At 36.3% G+C, this 15305-nt stretch overlaps 1 protein-coding gene across 9 annotated transcripts in view; it reads left to right on the top strand.

Moving 5' to 3' along the window:
* KIF21A (kinesin family member 21A) overlaps positions 1 to 15305 on the top strand; it is a 147375-nt gene that overhangs the window by 123634 nt on the left and 8436 nt on the right. For all 9 annotated transcript variants that reach the window (XM_036074438.2, XM_036074436.2, XM_078075880.1 and 6 more), the window contains 3 exons: positions 3708 to 3844; positions 6015 to 6195; positions 14334 to 14498. In XM_036074438.2, the coding sequence (XP_035930331.2) occupies positions 3708 to 3844; positions 6015 to 6195; positions 14334 to 14498 (483 nt within the window). The remainder of the gene's footprint in view (positions 1 to 3707; positions 3845 to 6014; positions 6196 to 14333; positions 14499 to 15305) is intronic.

Below are 15305 nucleotides of genomic sequence, written 5' to 3'. Positions count from 1 at the left end.
CTTTGCAATATTTGACCTTAACTTAAACTATTTTTAGGTTGATTTCTATATTTCAGAATGTGAATAGATTAATTTTAATAGTGAAAGAAATACCATGGATGTATATTTTCAATTTCTGATTTTAAAAATTATCTTTGGTGTAAGGTAATCTCTATAAAATATTAGTCCTAATGTTGTGACTGGAGAGTATTTTTCAGTATCTTAGTAAAATGCTGTATTTAATGTTGAGCTTATTTTTCTTCAGAAGTCTGAATAATCAATGATATTAAAACATAAAAATGAAAAAGAGGCTTCTCACAGTGGCAGTGCCATACATAAGTCACTGGAGGCAAATATTCACTTTGGTAATATTTCAACCTTTACCGTGACAGACTGTTATGTCTTAGGCTGTTAACATGATTTTTTTTCTTTATGATCAGCTTGTTGGAATATACATGCCTATTTTCTGTTTGAGAGGCACCAGTAGCAGTTGACTGTGCGTTAGGTCACCCTCTTGAACATTTGAAGCTATAGTTCTAATTCTATGGCTTCAGTTCATAGATGTAACCTCACATCAAAAGGATTTCAAAATGGAGATTCAGACTTTTGGGGAGGTTTGGCTTCCATTTCAGTTTTAATTTGGTTAACTTCTTAGATTACAAACAAGTTACTGAGCATGAATTTCATGAATCTCACATTGACACATGTATGCAAATACGCTTTGGACTTTATAATTATATATCCAGTGATAATAATTCCTGGTGTCATTTCTAGTGATGAGGAACAACTTTCACTTTTTGAAATCATTATAACTAGACCCTAAAAATAAAGTTTGTTTGTTTTTTTAGTCCTGAGCTTAAATTTACATTTCTATTCATCAGCCTTCTTGAGCTCTGCCAGAATTAATCTTCTGGGATTAATTAATTGAATTAATCCACAGACCTCTTTCTGTGTGTATATGACAGCTCTTTAAATATTCAGCCCTTAACCTGCTCTTGTGTCCTCTCTCCAATGAATATTTTCTTTTCAGCTCAGTAGGTCTAGTTTCATCATCTCCTCCTTATATGATATAGCCTATAGATCCATCGTTCTGCTTCCTCTGCTTTGGAAAGTCTCCAATTTTTCAACGTTCCTAAAATCTAACATCTAGAACTCAACCTCCTTCCAGATGTGGCCTTGGCAGAATATAGTAGCTCTATTACATTCTTTCTCCTGAAATATTTACTATTTACTATTTATTTATATTTATTTATATACTTATATATATAATATATAACAATATAATATATAACAATATTATATATGTTATACATATAACATATATAACATATAATAATATATAAATAAATATAAAATATATATATATTTACTATTGAACAAGTTATTTGAAAGTGTTGGTAGAGGAACCATAAATTGTTGATTCATTGATCTTCTATTCAATTAAAAAATCTCTTTAGCTATTTATGTATTTATTTATTTCAATTTATTTAAACTAAAATAAACCCAGGGAACAATTCAGTCATTTCTTCTATCCCCGACCCCCCCACCTCTGGCAATTACCAGTCTATTCTCTGTATCTGTGAGCTTTTTTTTTTTTTTAATACGTATTTTTTAGATTGCACATATAAGGGAGATCATATAGCATTTATCTTTCTCTGTCTTATTTTACTTAGCATAATGACATCTTTAGCTTTTTAAATCTAGGCTACTATTTTTTTTTAAGATTTTATTTATTTATTTGAGAGAGAGAGAGAGCGCGCACACAAGTAGGGAGGAAGGGCTGAGGGAGAGGGAGAAGCAGACTCTGGGCTGAGCACAGAGCCCGATGTGGGGCTCGATCCCAGAACCCTGGGATCATGACCTGAGCCAAAGGTAAACGCTTAACCAGCTGAGCCACCCAAGCACCTCTAAATCTAAGCTACTATTAAGTCTTTTCCTACTTGGAACATTCTGTTCTATCTTCTACTTAAATTGTATCTTTAAATTGTATCCAGTGATTATTTTAGTGTTAAGTAGGTACTTAAAGTAAATTTTGTTTGTCGTTTTCCTAGGCAATACAATACAGTATCTAGCTCTTCAATATATCAGTTTAATAAATATGCCATCTCTGTCTTCAGTGCTAAGGAAACATTGACTAGATATTGAAGATGTTCTTCCAAATTGACAGGAACATTGGATGGAACTACCTTACTATAACAGTTCTGTACTTACCTACCATATCCACAAGGATATCATTTGAAAATCTTATTGTATAGATCTTTTTGGAATCAACATGTATTGTGAATACGACATTCCCCTAATTTGCTATTAAGCCTACAAAGAACTTCCCCTGTGAGATTAGTGTTATCTCTTACTGATGAGCATTTATTTTTAAGTGTTTATAATGATTTGTTTAATATTTTCCTTTGTGAGACTCAACAAGAAGTTTTACCCATCTGTAATTTCTGAAATCCACTATTTCCCCCCTGCTTTTTGGAAATTTGGGTCTCCATGTTTTGTCCCCTTTATCAGTCTAAGTGTACCAACAGTGATTTTTACCTCCACAATGGTGTATTCTTTTAAAACCCTGTGATATAATGACTTAAGAACAGAAATACTTGAATCCATTGGATAACTCTCTATTGTCAGTTCTGACTTATCTGGGATTTACATTTCTTCTTAATCATTTCTGCCCATTGCATCTTGAAGATTGTTCTTTTTCATTAAGAAGATAGAAGGGCCCTGGGTGGCTCAGTCGGTTAAGCGTCCAACTCTTGATTTCGGCTCAGGTCTTGATCTCAGGGTTGTGAGACTGAGTCCCACATTGGGCTCTGCACAGGGCGTGGAGCCTGCTTAAGATTCTCCCTCTCCCTCTGCCCCTCCCCCCCCAAGATGTAAAGAGTTTTATTTTATCCCTATTATTTGTTTTGATATTATTGCCATCTATCTTATATTATGAACATATTCCAACATGGTAACTTTTCTTCCTTCTGTGAGCAAAGATACATTGACTTAGTGTTCTCAACACAACTATTTCAATTCAAATCCTATCTTAAACTCCTTTATATTTCCATAGTATGTAGTCTACTGGCATAAAGCAGAATGTCTAGAAATATTAAACTTGAGAAAGCTCCCTAAGGAGCCTCATTGTACTTTTAAAGTCTCATTCCTTTTTAAAATCTTTGAGACTGTTAGAGTTTTTTTCTTTAATTTTTTGATAGTTTGGGGCTATTCTCCCTTTAGAATTTCTGTGTATGTGTTTATTCCTATCTTTTTTCAAATTCATTTGAAATTTGTTTTTTCAGTATTTTGGGTGATATGTGTTATACTTTCCCCAGAATGTTCTTTTTGACCTAGAGTCACGTTCCAGCCTGACAGAGAGTCACACCTTCCAGTTGTCCATCATTTATCCTTTCTTATTTGTCAGAATTTAGTATAATCAAACACCTCCCAATATTGCTTAATTAAACTTTGAAGAGAAGATCTTGTTAGTAAGAAGATCCAATGTACTATACGCTTTGTTCTTTGTAGAATGCACCTGCTGGCTGATGCCTAATTAGTTGATGTACCCCATCACTACTATTACTAATTCACATTTTGTCTCTGTCCTTTTCCTTTAAAAAGAGATAAGGGAGCAGTCTGAATTTTATTATTAATTACTTAGAAAGACTTCTTAAAGTCAGGGGGAAAATAAAATTAGTCCCATGATATAGCTACTGAAATAAATCTTGTTTTTTCCCCCATCTCAGGGGCATAATCAACCCATTTCCTGCTTCAAAAGGAATCAGAACTTCTCCACTGCAGTGTATTCACATAGCTGAAGGGCACACAAAAGCTGTGCTCTGTGTGGATTCTACTGATGATCTCCTCTTCACTGGATCAAAAGGTGCCAGTAGTTGTTTCATGTGGATAGTTAACAGATTTTTTAAAAAATGATTACATTTTTAACAGGCTTTAAAAAACAGTCAAACTGCTTAAGACCCATAAGAACCTGAGAGATAATCTGGTTCAACTCCTGAATTATATAAAATCATTGCATAGTTGGAAAGAAAGTAAGACCTCTGTTGATGTTATATGAATAGAATGTTGAGAGGATACATTTCCGTTCAGTAACTGAGCACTTAATGCATGCAAAAGGCCCTGAGCTTAGCAATGCAGGTTATATAAAAATTGACAAAAGGTCATTATGATGTACACTGTGGTAAAGAGAATAAGATGTAGTAACCACCATTTCTTGAGCACTTAACTATATGTCAGAGACTTTGCTAAATACTATCCAAATTACATCTCATTTAATTCTTATGGTAACCCCAGTGAGATACATGTTACATCCTAATTTTACAGATGAAGAAACTGAGGATTCAAGAAATGAAATAATTTTCCCAGATAAATTTAGTAGTAAGTGGAAGAACCACGATTGGAAACCCATGTCTACTCATCTCTAAACCTGCACTCTTAACCCCTTTGGTACAATTGCAGGCAACTAGAAATCAACTATAAATGCTCTGAAGAGTTAAGGACTAGGCGTTTTGGGTTTTCAGAAAAGGGAGAGGTTATGCCAACCTGTGAGAAATAAGGAAGGCTTTGACACGGAGGCATTTAGGATGAACCTTACAGGATGGTTTGGATATTGACAGGTAACAATTGACAACCAAGATTATAGAACAACATAAGCAGAGACATAGAGCTAAAAGTGGGGTATGTTTGGAAACTAAATCTAATTGGGTTGAAAAGTAGAATACAGTTGACCTTGAACAAATTGGGGGTTAGGGGTGCTGACACAGTCAAATCTGCATATAGGGGCGCCTGGGTGGCTCAGTTAGTTAAACGTCTGCCTTTGACTCAGGTCATGATCCCAGGGTCCTGGGATCAAGCCCCATGTCGGGCTCTCTGCTCAGCAGGAGCCTGCTTCTCCCTCTCCCTGCTGCGCCCCCTGCTTTGTACTCTCTCTCTGTCAAATAAATAAATAAAATCTTTAAAAAAAAGAAAATCTGCATATAATTTTTGACTCCTCCAAAACTGAACTACTAATAGATTTCCCCCAAAATTGAACTACTAATAGCCTTACCAGTAACATAAATAGTCAATTAACACATATTTTGTATGTTATATGTATTATATACTGTGTTCTTATAATAAAGTAAGCTGGAGAAAAAAGGTTACTAAGAAAATCATAAGGAAGAAGAATACATTTTTAGTACTGTACTACTGTACTGTATTTATCAAAAAATTTGCATATAAATGGACCCATTCAAGCCCTTATTGTTCAAGTGTCAACTGTAATTGTAAGGGAAGTGATGGGCAGTAGGGCTAGAAAGGTAAGAAGGAAGCATGTACAGGAATTTGGGAAGCTAGTAAAAGTTTTTTAGCATTTAGGGACATTACAGGACTCAGTTTAATCAACAAGCATTTATTGCTCATTGTATCTAAGGAAGTATACCAGTCTAGCTAGAACTTATAAATTGTGAATGACAAACCATTATCCAATTAATCTACACTGTGAAAATGTACTTTTCTAATTCAAATTAAATTTATCTCCAGAATAATTACATATTTGACATGTCAGAAAAACAAAATAATTAGTTTATAATTATGTTTTGTGGTCAAAAATAAAGTCCATCAATCAGTGACACTTAGAAAAGAAAGGTGTATGTGTTTATGAGTGTGGAGTGCTTTGAGGAGGTAGGAGTGAACAAAGCAGAATATTTTGAAGAGGCTGATTTGGGAATGCCATTTTAAATTCAGGGGCAATATGAGGCAAGATTCTTGTGATACGACTATTACAAAATTTTATATAATTATTTTTTTAATACCTCATAATACATACACCAGACATACCTGGCTTTCATCCAATCCTTTATATGTACTTTGCCCTTGAACCTGAAGCAGAAGGTCAAGGATGGAGGTAGGATGTCTGTTTCAGGTTAGTGGAATAATTACTTTTTTCTTATTTCATTTCATTCTCATAGGAGAAAAACGGTTTAGATAATTTTTATTGTTAAGAGAACCTAATGTAGTTCATATTGACACTATTTTCCTTTTCTTATTTGTTGTAGATCGTACTTGTAAAGTATGGAATCTGGTGACTGGGCAGGAGATTATGTCATTGGGGGGTCATCCCAACAATGTCGTATCTGTAAAATACTGTAATTATACAAGTTTGGTCTTCACTGTGTCTACATCTTATATTAAGGTGTGGGATATCAGAGATTCGGCAAAGTGCATTCGAACGCTGACGTAAGTAATTTAAAGACAAATAGCATAAGGGGCAAATAGTTCTTATGTACAACATATATGAAAAGATAGGACTGTGAATGTATTTTTATTTATTTATACCTGTCTGCTTCTGAAAGGATGTTAAAGTAAGAATGTAGATAATATAAGGGGGAATACCTACTGAGAAAATGTAATATAAGAGCCTGGTAGAAATGCAAGAAGGAGGGAAGATGGCAAAAGAGTAAGGGACCTTGTTTCATCTGGTCCCTTGAATTCAGCTAGTTATCTATCAAATCATTCTGAACACCTGTGAATTCAACCTGAGATCTAAGAAAAGAATTGCTGCAATTCTACAAATAGAAAAGCAACCACTTTTTGCAAGGTAGGAGGTGTGGAGAAATGAATCTGAGGGGATATATCCTAAGATAAACCATGGTGGGAGAGAGCCTCCATAAGCCAGCTACAGAGCGCACAAAGTCGGAACTTTTAGAAGTCTGCTCCCGTGATGGACATCCCGGCTTGAAAGGTGCTCAGGTGGTGAAGAGTGTGGTCTCAGGATCCCTGGGGTCACAGAAAGAGCAGGTATGCCTGAGCCGGCAGAGTTCCCAAGCACTGGAGCAGGGAAGCCAGCAACGGTGGGCAAGCCCGGGAGTGGACTCTGCTCAGTTTGCCATAAACTATGAACCACGGCACAATCGGGCAACTGCTCTCCTAGCAGGGGACCTGCAAATGGCAGAACCTGGGTGACCCTACTTCTTCCCCTGGGAGGATCTGGGAGGGTGCGCACTGCAGAAATCTGCAGAGTTTGATACACAAAAAAGTGATTGACTGCTTTTCCCTGAGGGTTCACTGAAGAGTGGGGGCTGTGAACTTTCAGCTCCAGGGCTGGAGATCGGGATGCTGCCATTTTTATTTTCATCCTCTAAAGTGGTGCGGAAAGCTGTCAGGGAACAAAAGCCACATAGAGCAGCCTGAAGCAACTTACACTGAGCCTGGACCCCTGGCCAGGGTGGTGCAACTCTGCCCAGGCAAAGACACCTGAGAATCAGTGAAGCAGGCCCCTCCCTCAGAAGACCAGCAGGAACATCACGCTAAAAACAAGTTTATGGATCACACAGAACTGAAAAACTCCAGTGCTAGGGGAAAATAGTATGTAGAATTCGAGGTCTTTTCTCATGATTCTTTAGTCCTACAGTCTAAAATTTTCTTTCTTTTTTTCTTTTTTTCCTTTTCAACTAGTTTCTTATTTTACCAACTCTTTTTTAAAGTCTTTTTTTAATTTTCATTTTTACATTTACATTTTATTGATATATTCTTCATTTTTGGCTTTCTTTCACTGTATTCAATTTTATTTTTGTGTGCATATATATATATATATATATATATATGTTTTTCTTTACAATATTGGGATCAAGTGTCTTCTAACAAACAGACCAAAATACCCCCAGGCCAAGTGTATCACTCTGTTCTGTCTACCTGTTTGATTATATTCTTTTTTCCCTTTATTTTTCTTTTTTGGTTTCTGATCTCTTCTGATTTGCCTAGTGTATATTTTGCTGGGGTTGTTGTTGATATTTTTATTTTTTATTTCTTTTTTGTTCTCTTGTTCATCTCTTCTCTGGACAAAATGACCAGAAGGAAAAATTCCCAGAAAAAAGAACAAGAGGCAGTACTCAATGCTAGAGACTTAATAAATATGGATATTAGTGAAATCTTGGAGTTAGAATTCAGAACAATGATTATAAAGATACTAGCTGGGCTTGGAAAAAGCATAGAAAACACTAGAGAATCCCTTTCTCGAGACATAAAAGAACTAAGATCTAACCAGGTTGAAATCAAAAAGGGTATTGCGGAGATGCAATCAACAATGGAGGCTCTTACTGCTAGGATAAATGAGGCAGAAGAGAGAGTAAGTGATATAGAAGATAAAATTATGGAGAATAAGGAGACTGAGCAAAAGAGAGATAAACAATTACTGGACTATGAGGGGAGGATTCCAGAGATCAGTGAAACCATAAAGTGAAACAATATTAGAATTATTGGGGTCCCAGAAGAAGAGGAAATGGGGGGCAGAAGGTATATTTGAGCTACAGCTGAGAACTTCCCTAATCTGGGGAAGAAAACAGGCATTCAAGTCCAGGAGGCACAGAGAACCCCCCTCAAAATCAATAAAATTAGGTCAACAGCCCGACATATAATAGTGAAGCTTGCAAATTTCAGAGACAAAGAGAAAATCCTGAAAGCAGCTTGAGACAAGAAGTCCTTGACCTACAAGGGTAGGAACATTAGACCTACAAGGGTAGAAGACCTATTCACAGAGACCTGGCAGGCCAGAAAGGGCTGGCATGATATACTGAGGGTACTAAATGAGAAAAACATGCAGCCAAGAATACTTTATCCAGCAAGACTGTCATTCAGAATGGAAGGAGAGATAAAGAGCTTCTAGGACAAACAGAAACTAAAAGAATTTGTGGTCAGTAAATCAGCCCTGCAGGAAATATTAAAGGGGATCCTGTAAACAAAGAGAGAGCCCAAAAGTAACATAGATCTGAAAGGAACAGAAACAATACACAAAAACAGTGATTTTACAGGTAATACGATGGCACTAAATTCATATCTTTCAGTAGTTACTCTGAATGTAAATGGACTAAAGGCTCTAATCAAAGACACAGGGTATCAGATTGGATAAAAAAGCAAGACCCATCAATATGCAGTCTACAAGAGACACATTTTAGACCCAAAGACACCTCCAGACTGAAAATGAGGGGGTGGAAAACCATCTATCATGTTAATGGACATCAAAAGAAAGCTGGGGTAGCAATCCTTATATCAGACAAATTAGATTTTAAACCAAAGACTGTAGTAAGGGATGAAGAGGACAATATATCATACTTAAAGGGTCTATCCAACAAGAAAATCTAACAATTTTAAGTATTTATGCTCCTAACTTGGGAGCAGCCAGTTATATAAACCAATAAAAAAAATAAAGAAACCCATGGATAATTAATAATAGAATAATAGTAGGGGACTTTAAACAGCCCAATCACAGCAATAGACAGATCACCTAAGCAGAAGATCAACAAGGAAACAAGGGCTTTGAATGACACACAGGACCAGATGGACTTCACAGATATGTTTAGAGCATTCCATCCTAAAGCAACAGAATGCACATTCTTCTCAAATGCCCATGGAACATTCTCCAGAATAGATCACATACTGGGTTACAAATCAGGTCTCAACCAGTACCAAAAGATTGGGATCATTCCCTGCATATTTTCAGACCACAGTGCTTTGAAACTTGAACTCAATCACAAGAGGAAACTTGGAAGGAACTAAAATACTTGGAGGTTAAAGAGCATCCTACTAAAGAATGAATGGGTCAACCAGAAAATTAAAGAAGAATTAAAAAATTCATGGAAACAAATGAAAATGAAAACACAACTGTTCAAAACCTTTGGGATGCAGCAAAGGCAGTCCTAAGAGGGAAGTACATAGCAATACAAGCCTTTCTCAAGAAACTAGAAATGTTTGAAATACACAAGCTAACCTTACACCTAAAGGAGCTGGAGAAAGAACAGCAAACAGAGCCCAAACCAAGCAGGAGAAAAGAAATAATAAAGATTAGAGCAGAAACCAATGAAATGGAAAACAAAAGAACAGTAGAACAGATCAATGAAACTAGAAGCTGGTTCTTTGAAAGGATTAATAAGATTGATAAACCCCTGGCCAGACTTATCAAAAAGAAAAGAGAAAGGACCCAAATTAATAAAATCATGAATGAAAGAGGAGAGATAATGACCAACACCAAGGAAATACAAAGACCATATTATGAGCAACTATATGCCAACAAATTAGGCAATCTGGAAGAAATGGATGCATTCCTAGAAACTTATAAACTACCAAAATTGTAGCAGGAAGAAATAAAAAACCTGAACAGACCCATAACCAGCAAAGAATTGAAGTAGTAATCAAAAATCTCCCAACAAACAAGAGTCCAGGGCTGGATGGCTTCCCAGAGGAATTCTACCAAACATTTAAAGAAGAATTAATACCTGTTCTTCTGAAGCTGTTTCAAAAAATAGAAATGGAAGGAAAACTTCCAAACTTGTTCTATGAGGCCAGCATTATCTTAATCTCAAAACCGTACAAAGACCCCACCAAAAAGGAGAGTTACAGACCAATATCCCTGATGAATATAGATGCCAAAATACAAAGATACTAGCCAATATGATCCAACAGTACATTAAGAGGATTCTTCACCATGACCAATTGGGATTTATTTCTGGGATGCAAGGGTGGTTCAACATTCGCAAATCAATCAACACGATAGATCACATTAGTAAAAGAAAAGACAAGAACCATGTGATCCTCTCAATTGATGCAGAAAAAGCATTCTTTCTTGATTAAAACTCTTCAAAGTATAGGGATAGAAGGAACATACCTCAATATCATAAAAGCCATCTATGAAAAACCCACAGTGAATATCATTCTCAATGGGGAAAAACTGAGAGCTTTTCCCTTAACGTCAGGAACATGATAGGGATGTCCACTCTCACCACTGTTGTTGAACATAGTACTAGAAGTCCTAGTCTCAGCAATCAGACAATAAAAAGAAATAAAAGGCATCCAAATCGGCAAAGAAGTCAAACTCCCACTCTTCACAGATGGCATGATACTTTATGTGGAAAACCCAACATACTCCACCCCAAAATTGCTAGAACTCATACAGGAATTCAGCAATGTGGCAGTATATAAAATCAATGCACAGAAATTAGTTGCATTTCTATACACTAACAATGCAAAAGAAGAAAGAAAAATTAAGGAATCAATCCCATTTATAATTTCACCAAAAATCGTAAGATACCTGGGAATAAACCTAACCAAAGAGGTAAGGGATCTGTACTCTAAAAACTACAGACACTTGTGAAAGAAATTGAGGAAGACACAAAGAAATGGAAAAATATTCAATGCTCATGCATTGGATGAATAAATATTGTTAAAATTTCTATGCTTCTCAGAAAATCTACACATTTAATGCAATCCCTATCAAAATACCATTGACATTTTTCACAGAGCTGGAACAAATAATCCTAAAATTTGTATGGAACCAGAAAAGACCCTGAATAGCCAGAGGAATGTTGAAAAAGAATACCAAAGCTTGTGGCATCACAATCCTGGACGTCAAGCTATATTACAAAGCTGTCATCATCAAGACAGTATGGTACTGGCACAAAAACAGACACAAAGATTAATGGAACAGAATAGTGAACCCAGAAATGGACCCTTAACTCAATGTCAACTAATTTTTGACAAAGTAGGAGAGAATGTCCAGTGGATAAAAGTCAGTCTCTTCAACAAATGGTGTTGGGAAAATTGGACAACCACATACAGAAGAATGAAACTGGACCATTCTCTTACATCATACACAAACTCAAAATGGATGAAAAATCTAAATGTGAGACAGGAATCCATCAAAATCCTAGAGTAGAACATAGACAGCAACCTGTGACCTCAGCCGCAGCAACTTCTTGCTAGATTCGTCTCCAAAGGCAAGGGAAACAAAAGCAAAAATGAACTCTTCAGACTTCATCAAGATAAAAAGCTTCTGCACAGCAAAGGAAGGAGTCAACAAAACTAAAAGGCAAGGTACAGAAAGAGAAGATATTTGCAAATGACATATCAGATAAAGGCTAGTATCTAAGATCTATAAAGAACTTATCAAACTCAATACCTCCAAAACCAATAATCCTGTCAAGAAATGGGCAGAAGATATGAACAAATATTTCTGCAAAGAAGACATACAAATGGCCAACAAACAGGAAAAAATGCTCAACATCCCTTGGCATCAGGGAAATACAAATCAAAACCACAATAAGATACCACGTCACACCAGTCAGAATGGCTAAAATTAACAAATCAGGAAACAACAAATGTTGGCGGGGGTGTGGAGAAAGGGGTACCCTCTTACACTGTTGGTGGGAATGCAAGCTGGTGCAGCCACTCTAGAAAACAGTATGGAGATTCCTCAGGAAGTTAAAAATAGAGCTACCCTATGACCCAGCAATTGCACTACTAGGTATTTAGCCCAAAATGTAATGATCTGAAGGGGTACATGCACTCCAATGTTTATACCAGCAATGTCCACAATAGCCAAACTATGGAAAGAATTGAGATGTCCATTGACAGATGAGTGGATAAAGAAGATGTGGTCCATATATACAATGGAATATTGCTCAGCCATCAGAAAGGATGAATACTTACCATTTACATTGACATGGATGGAACTGGACAGTATTATGCTGAGCAAAATAAGTCAATCAGAGAAAGACAATTATATGGTTTCACTCATATGTAGAATATAAGAAAGCGCAGAGGATCATAGGGGAAGGGAGGGAAAACTGAATGCGAAGTAATGGAGAGGGAGACAAACCATGAGAGACTCTTAACTCTAGGAAACAAACTGAGGGTTGCTGGAGGGGAGGTGGGTGGGGGAATTGGGTAATAGGGTGATGGGCATTAAAGAGGGCACGTGATGTGATGAGCACTGGGTGTTAAAAGCAACTGATGAATAACTGACTCTACATCTGAAACTAATGATGTACCATATGTTGGCTAATCGAATTTAAATTTAAAAAAGGGCCTGGTATTAAATAGGAAGCAATGAATCATATTTGGTCTGTGACTAAGTATACATTTAATATTTCCTCCCTCTTAAATACTAAGGTATTGCATGTTCATAGTATTTTTTACTTGGTGTAGTTAAATGATCTACATTACTTGCTTCAAATGAATACCACTCCTTGGAAAAATGGCTAAAATCATCATAGTAGACAGTTAAGAAGTACTTGTAACCTTTAATTAGCAGGTATTGGATAATTGAGAGTTTTCTTGTTTGTTTGTTTTAGGACCTAGACTGCTTTTGTGTGAGCACAAATTTCATAACTGTGGGTTAGGTTGGACAATTGGAGGATGAGTTTGTTTTCTGTGTCATCATATATGTCTTTAAAATGTAGAGCAAATAATGATTCTTTTTGCTATAAGATGGATGAACTGTTTTACGTAATTAAAATAGGGGTGAACTCTTGTTTTAAATAAGCAAAGGGAACATGGGAAAGGTTATTTTTTATAATTTGTAGAGTAGGGATTTTATTTTTTTAAGATTTTATTTATTTGACAGAGAGAGACACAGCGAGAGAGGGAACACAAGCAGGGGGAGTGGGAGAGGGAGAAGCAGGCTTCCTGCCGAGCAGGGAGCCCAATGTGGGGCTCGATCCCAGGACCCTGGGACCATGACCTGAGCCGAAGGCAGACGCTTAACCGACTAAGCCACCCAGGCGCCCCTAGAGTAGGGATTATTAACATAAGTCCTAATTTGTATTTTGATAACTACTCATTATTTACTGTACTGAATACAAGTCTCGTGAGGAAAATTTTATAGAAAAAGAAACACTGTATCTTAGAAATCTGCCAGTCCAGCTGACTAAGTCAAATTTAAAAGGATTAATTATAACTTGATATTTTGGTTGTTAACTGAGAAAATGTTTCAAAACTTAAGAATATATCACTTAGAATTTATCTGAGGAAATAGAAATGTTATGTTTAAGTCTTTAGCACATAGTAAATACTCCATGTATGATTGAGTTAGAGTAAACTAAAACTGAAAATGGTTTGAAAAATCCTCAGTGTCTTTAATTCAAAAAGCAATTCTTATGGACAAAAGGAGTATTGGAAGGCCTAGCCCCCAGGGGTGGGGAGGGACGTTTCTGGAAGCTACAGGAAAATGAATTACCTGTGGCACTGTATCATTTGTTGTCTTTTTTTTTTTTTTTTAAATCTTTGATATCTAATCTTTTTTGAATGATGTTCTGGTCATCCCTAACTCAGGGCCTGGAATTCCTAGCATTATATGAGACTTACAAATTGAGAATTGTAAGCCATATCATCTTGTTTTAGTCATTCATTTATTCACTTCCTCACCAAATGTGTTTCTAAATGCCAGGTATGTGTGTGTGAGGTTCTGTGCGCCGTGCGGTTGACACGGTGACCAAAGGACCCAGAGCTTGTTGTGCCTACAGCCAGTTTCCTAGGAATTCAAGGAACCCGAAGCTGAACTCTTGCCCAGAAATGTGACTTTTTCTTTTTGTTTCGTCTCTGTTAAGATCTTCAGGTCAGGTTACTCTTGGAGATGCCTGTTCTGCAAGTACCAGCCGGACAGTAGCTATTCCTTCTGGAGAAAACCAGATAAATCAAATTGCTCTAAACCCAACTGGCACTTTCCTCTATGCAGCTTCTGGAAATGCTGTCAGAATGTGGGATCTTAAAAGGTAGAATTTTTAAGAAAATGTATTTCTTATATATGGCAAATACAGTTTTCAGATATTAATAACATATTGGTGCATATGAAATCTAATTTTTATAAGCCAGAAGTTAATATAAAATCATAGGCTTTTCTGTTTGGCCCAGTATCCCTAGATGTCTCTTCTGTCCTCATCAGCAAACTCACAATTTTCCTTTCTTTTAGTCTCCATTGATAGAAAAAAAGTATATGAAGAAAAATAGCCTCTTTAATATTTGTCTACAATTCATGTTGTTTACTAGGAAGAGATCAAGATTCTCATTCTAGTTCCACCAGGACCTTTGAAAGAGTTATTTTTGGGGCAGCATCACTTAAACGTCTTATATTTCAAAATTTTTAATTTATAAACTTAATTTAACAAATTTGGGCATAAATCCTTACAGGGTTTTTGTGAATATAAAATATATAGAAAAGATAAAGTATTAAGAAGATCGAAATGGGTAAAAAAAATGATAAGTTGAAATCTAAAGCATTACATCTCTGATTTGGTTTTTATTTGCCTGGAAATATGAGCTTTTATCCTTCAGTTGAGTGTTTATTTTAGCTTCTTTTCTAGTTCTTGAAAATTTTGGCAGCAAGGGAATATTCATTTCTTAGTTAAGTATTTTTTTCAGCATCGATTCTGGGAGGCACTGCACCAAGACTGTGGTAGGTGCTGGGAATAAAGACTGAGCAAGACAAATGTGGTATCTGCCTTCTTAGGGCTCCGTTGTAATGGAGGATAATGGCCACTAAACAGGCAATTAAAGGATACTGAGTGACGGATATTTTGGAA

The sequence above is a fragment of the Halichoerus grypus genome, chromosome 6, assembly GCF_964656455.1.
Source record: "Halichoerus grypus chromosome 6, mHalGry1.hap1.1, whole genome shotgun sequence".
Classification (NCBI taxonomy): domain Eukaryota; kingdom Metazoa; phylum Chordata; class Mammalia; order Carnivora; family Phocidae; genus Halichoerus; species Halichoerus grypus.
Note: the sequence above shows the minus strand (reverse complement) of the source record. Positions and strands in the feature narration are given on the sequence as shown.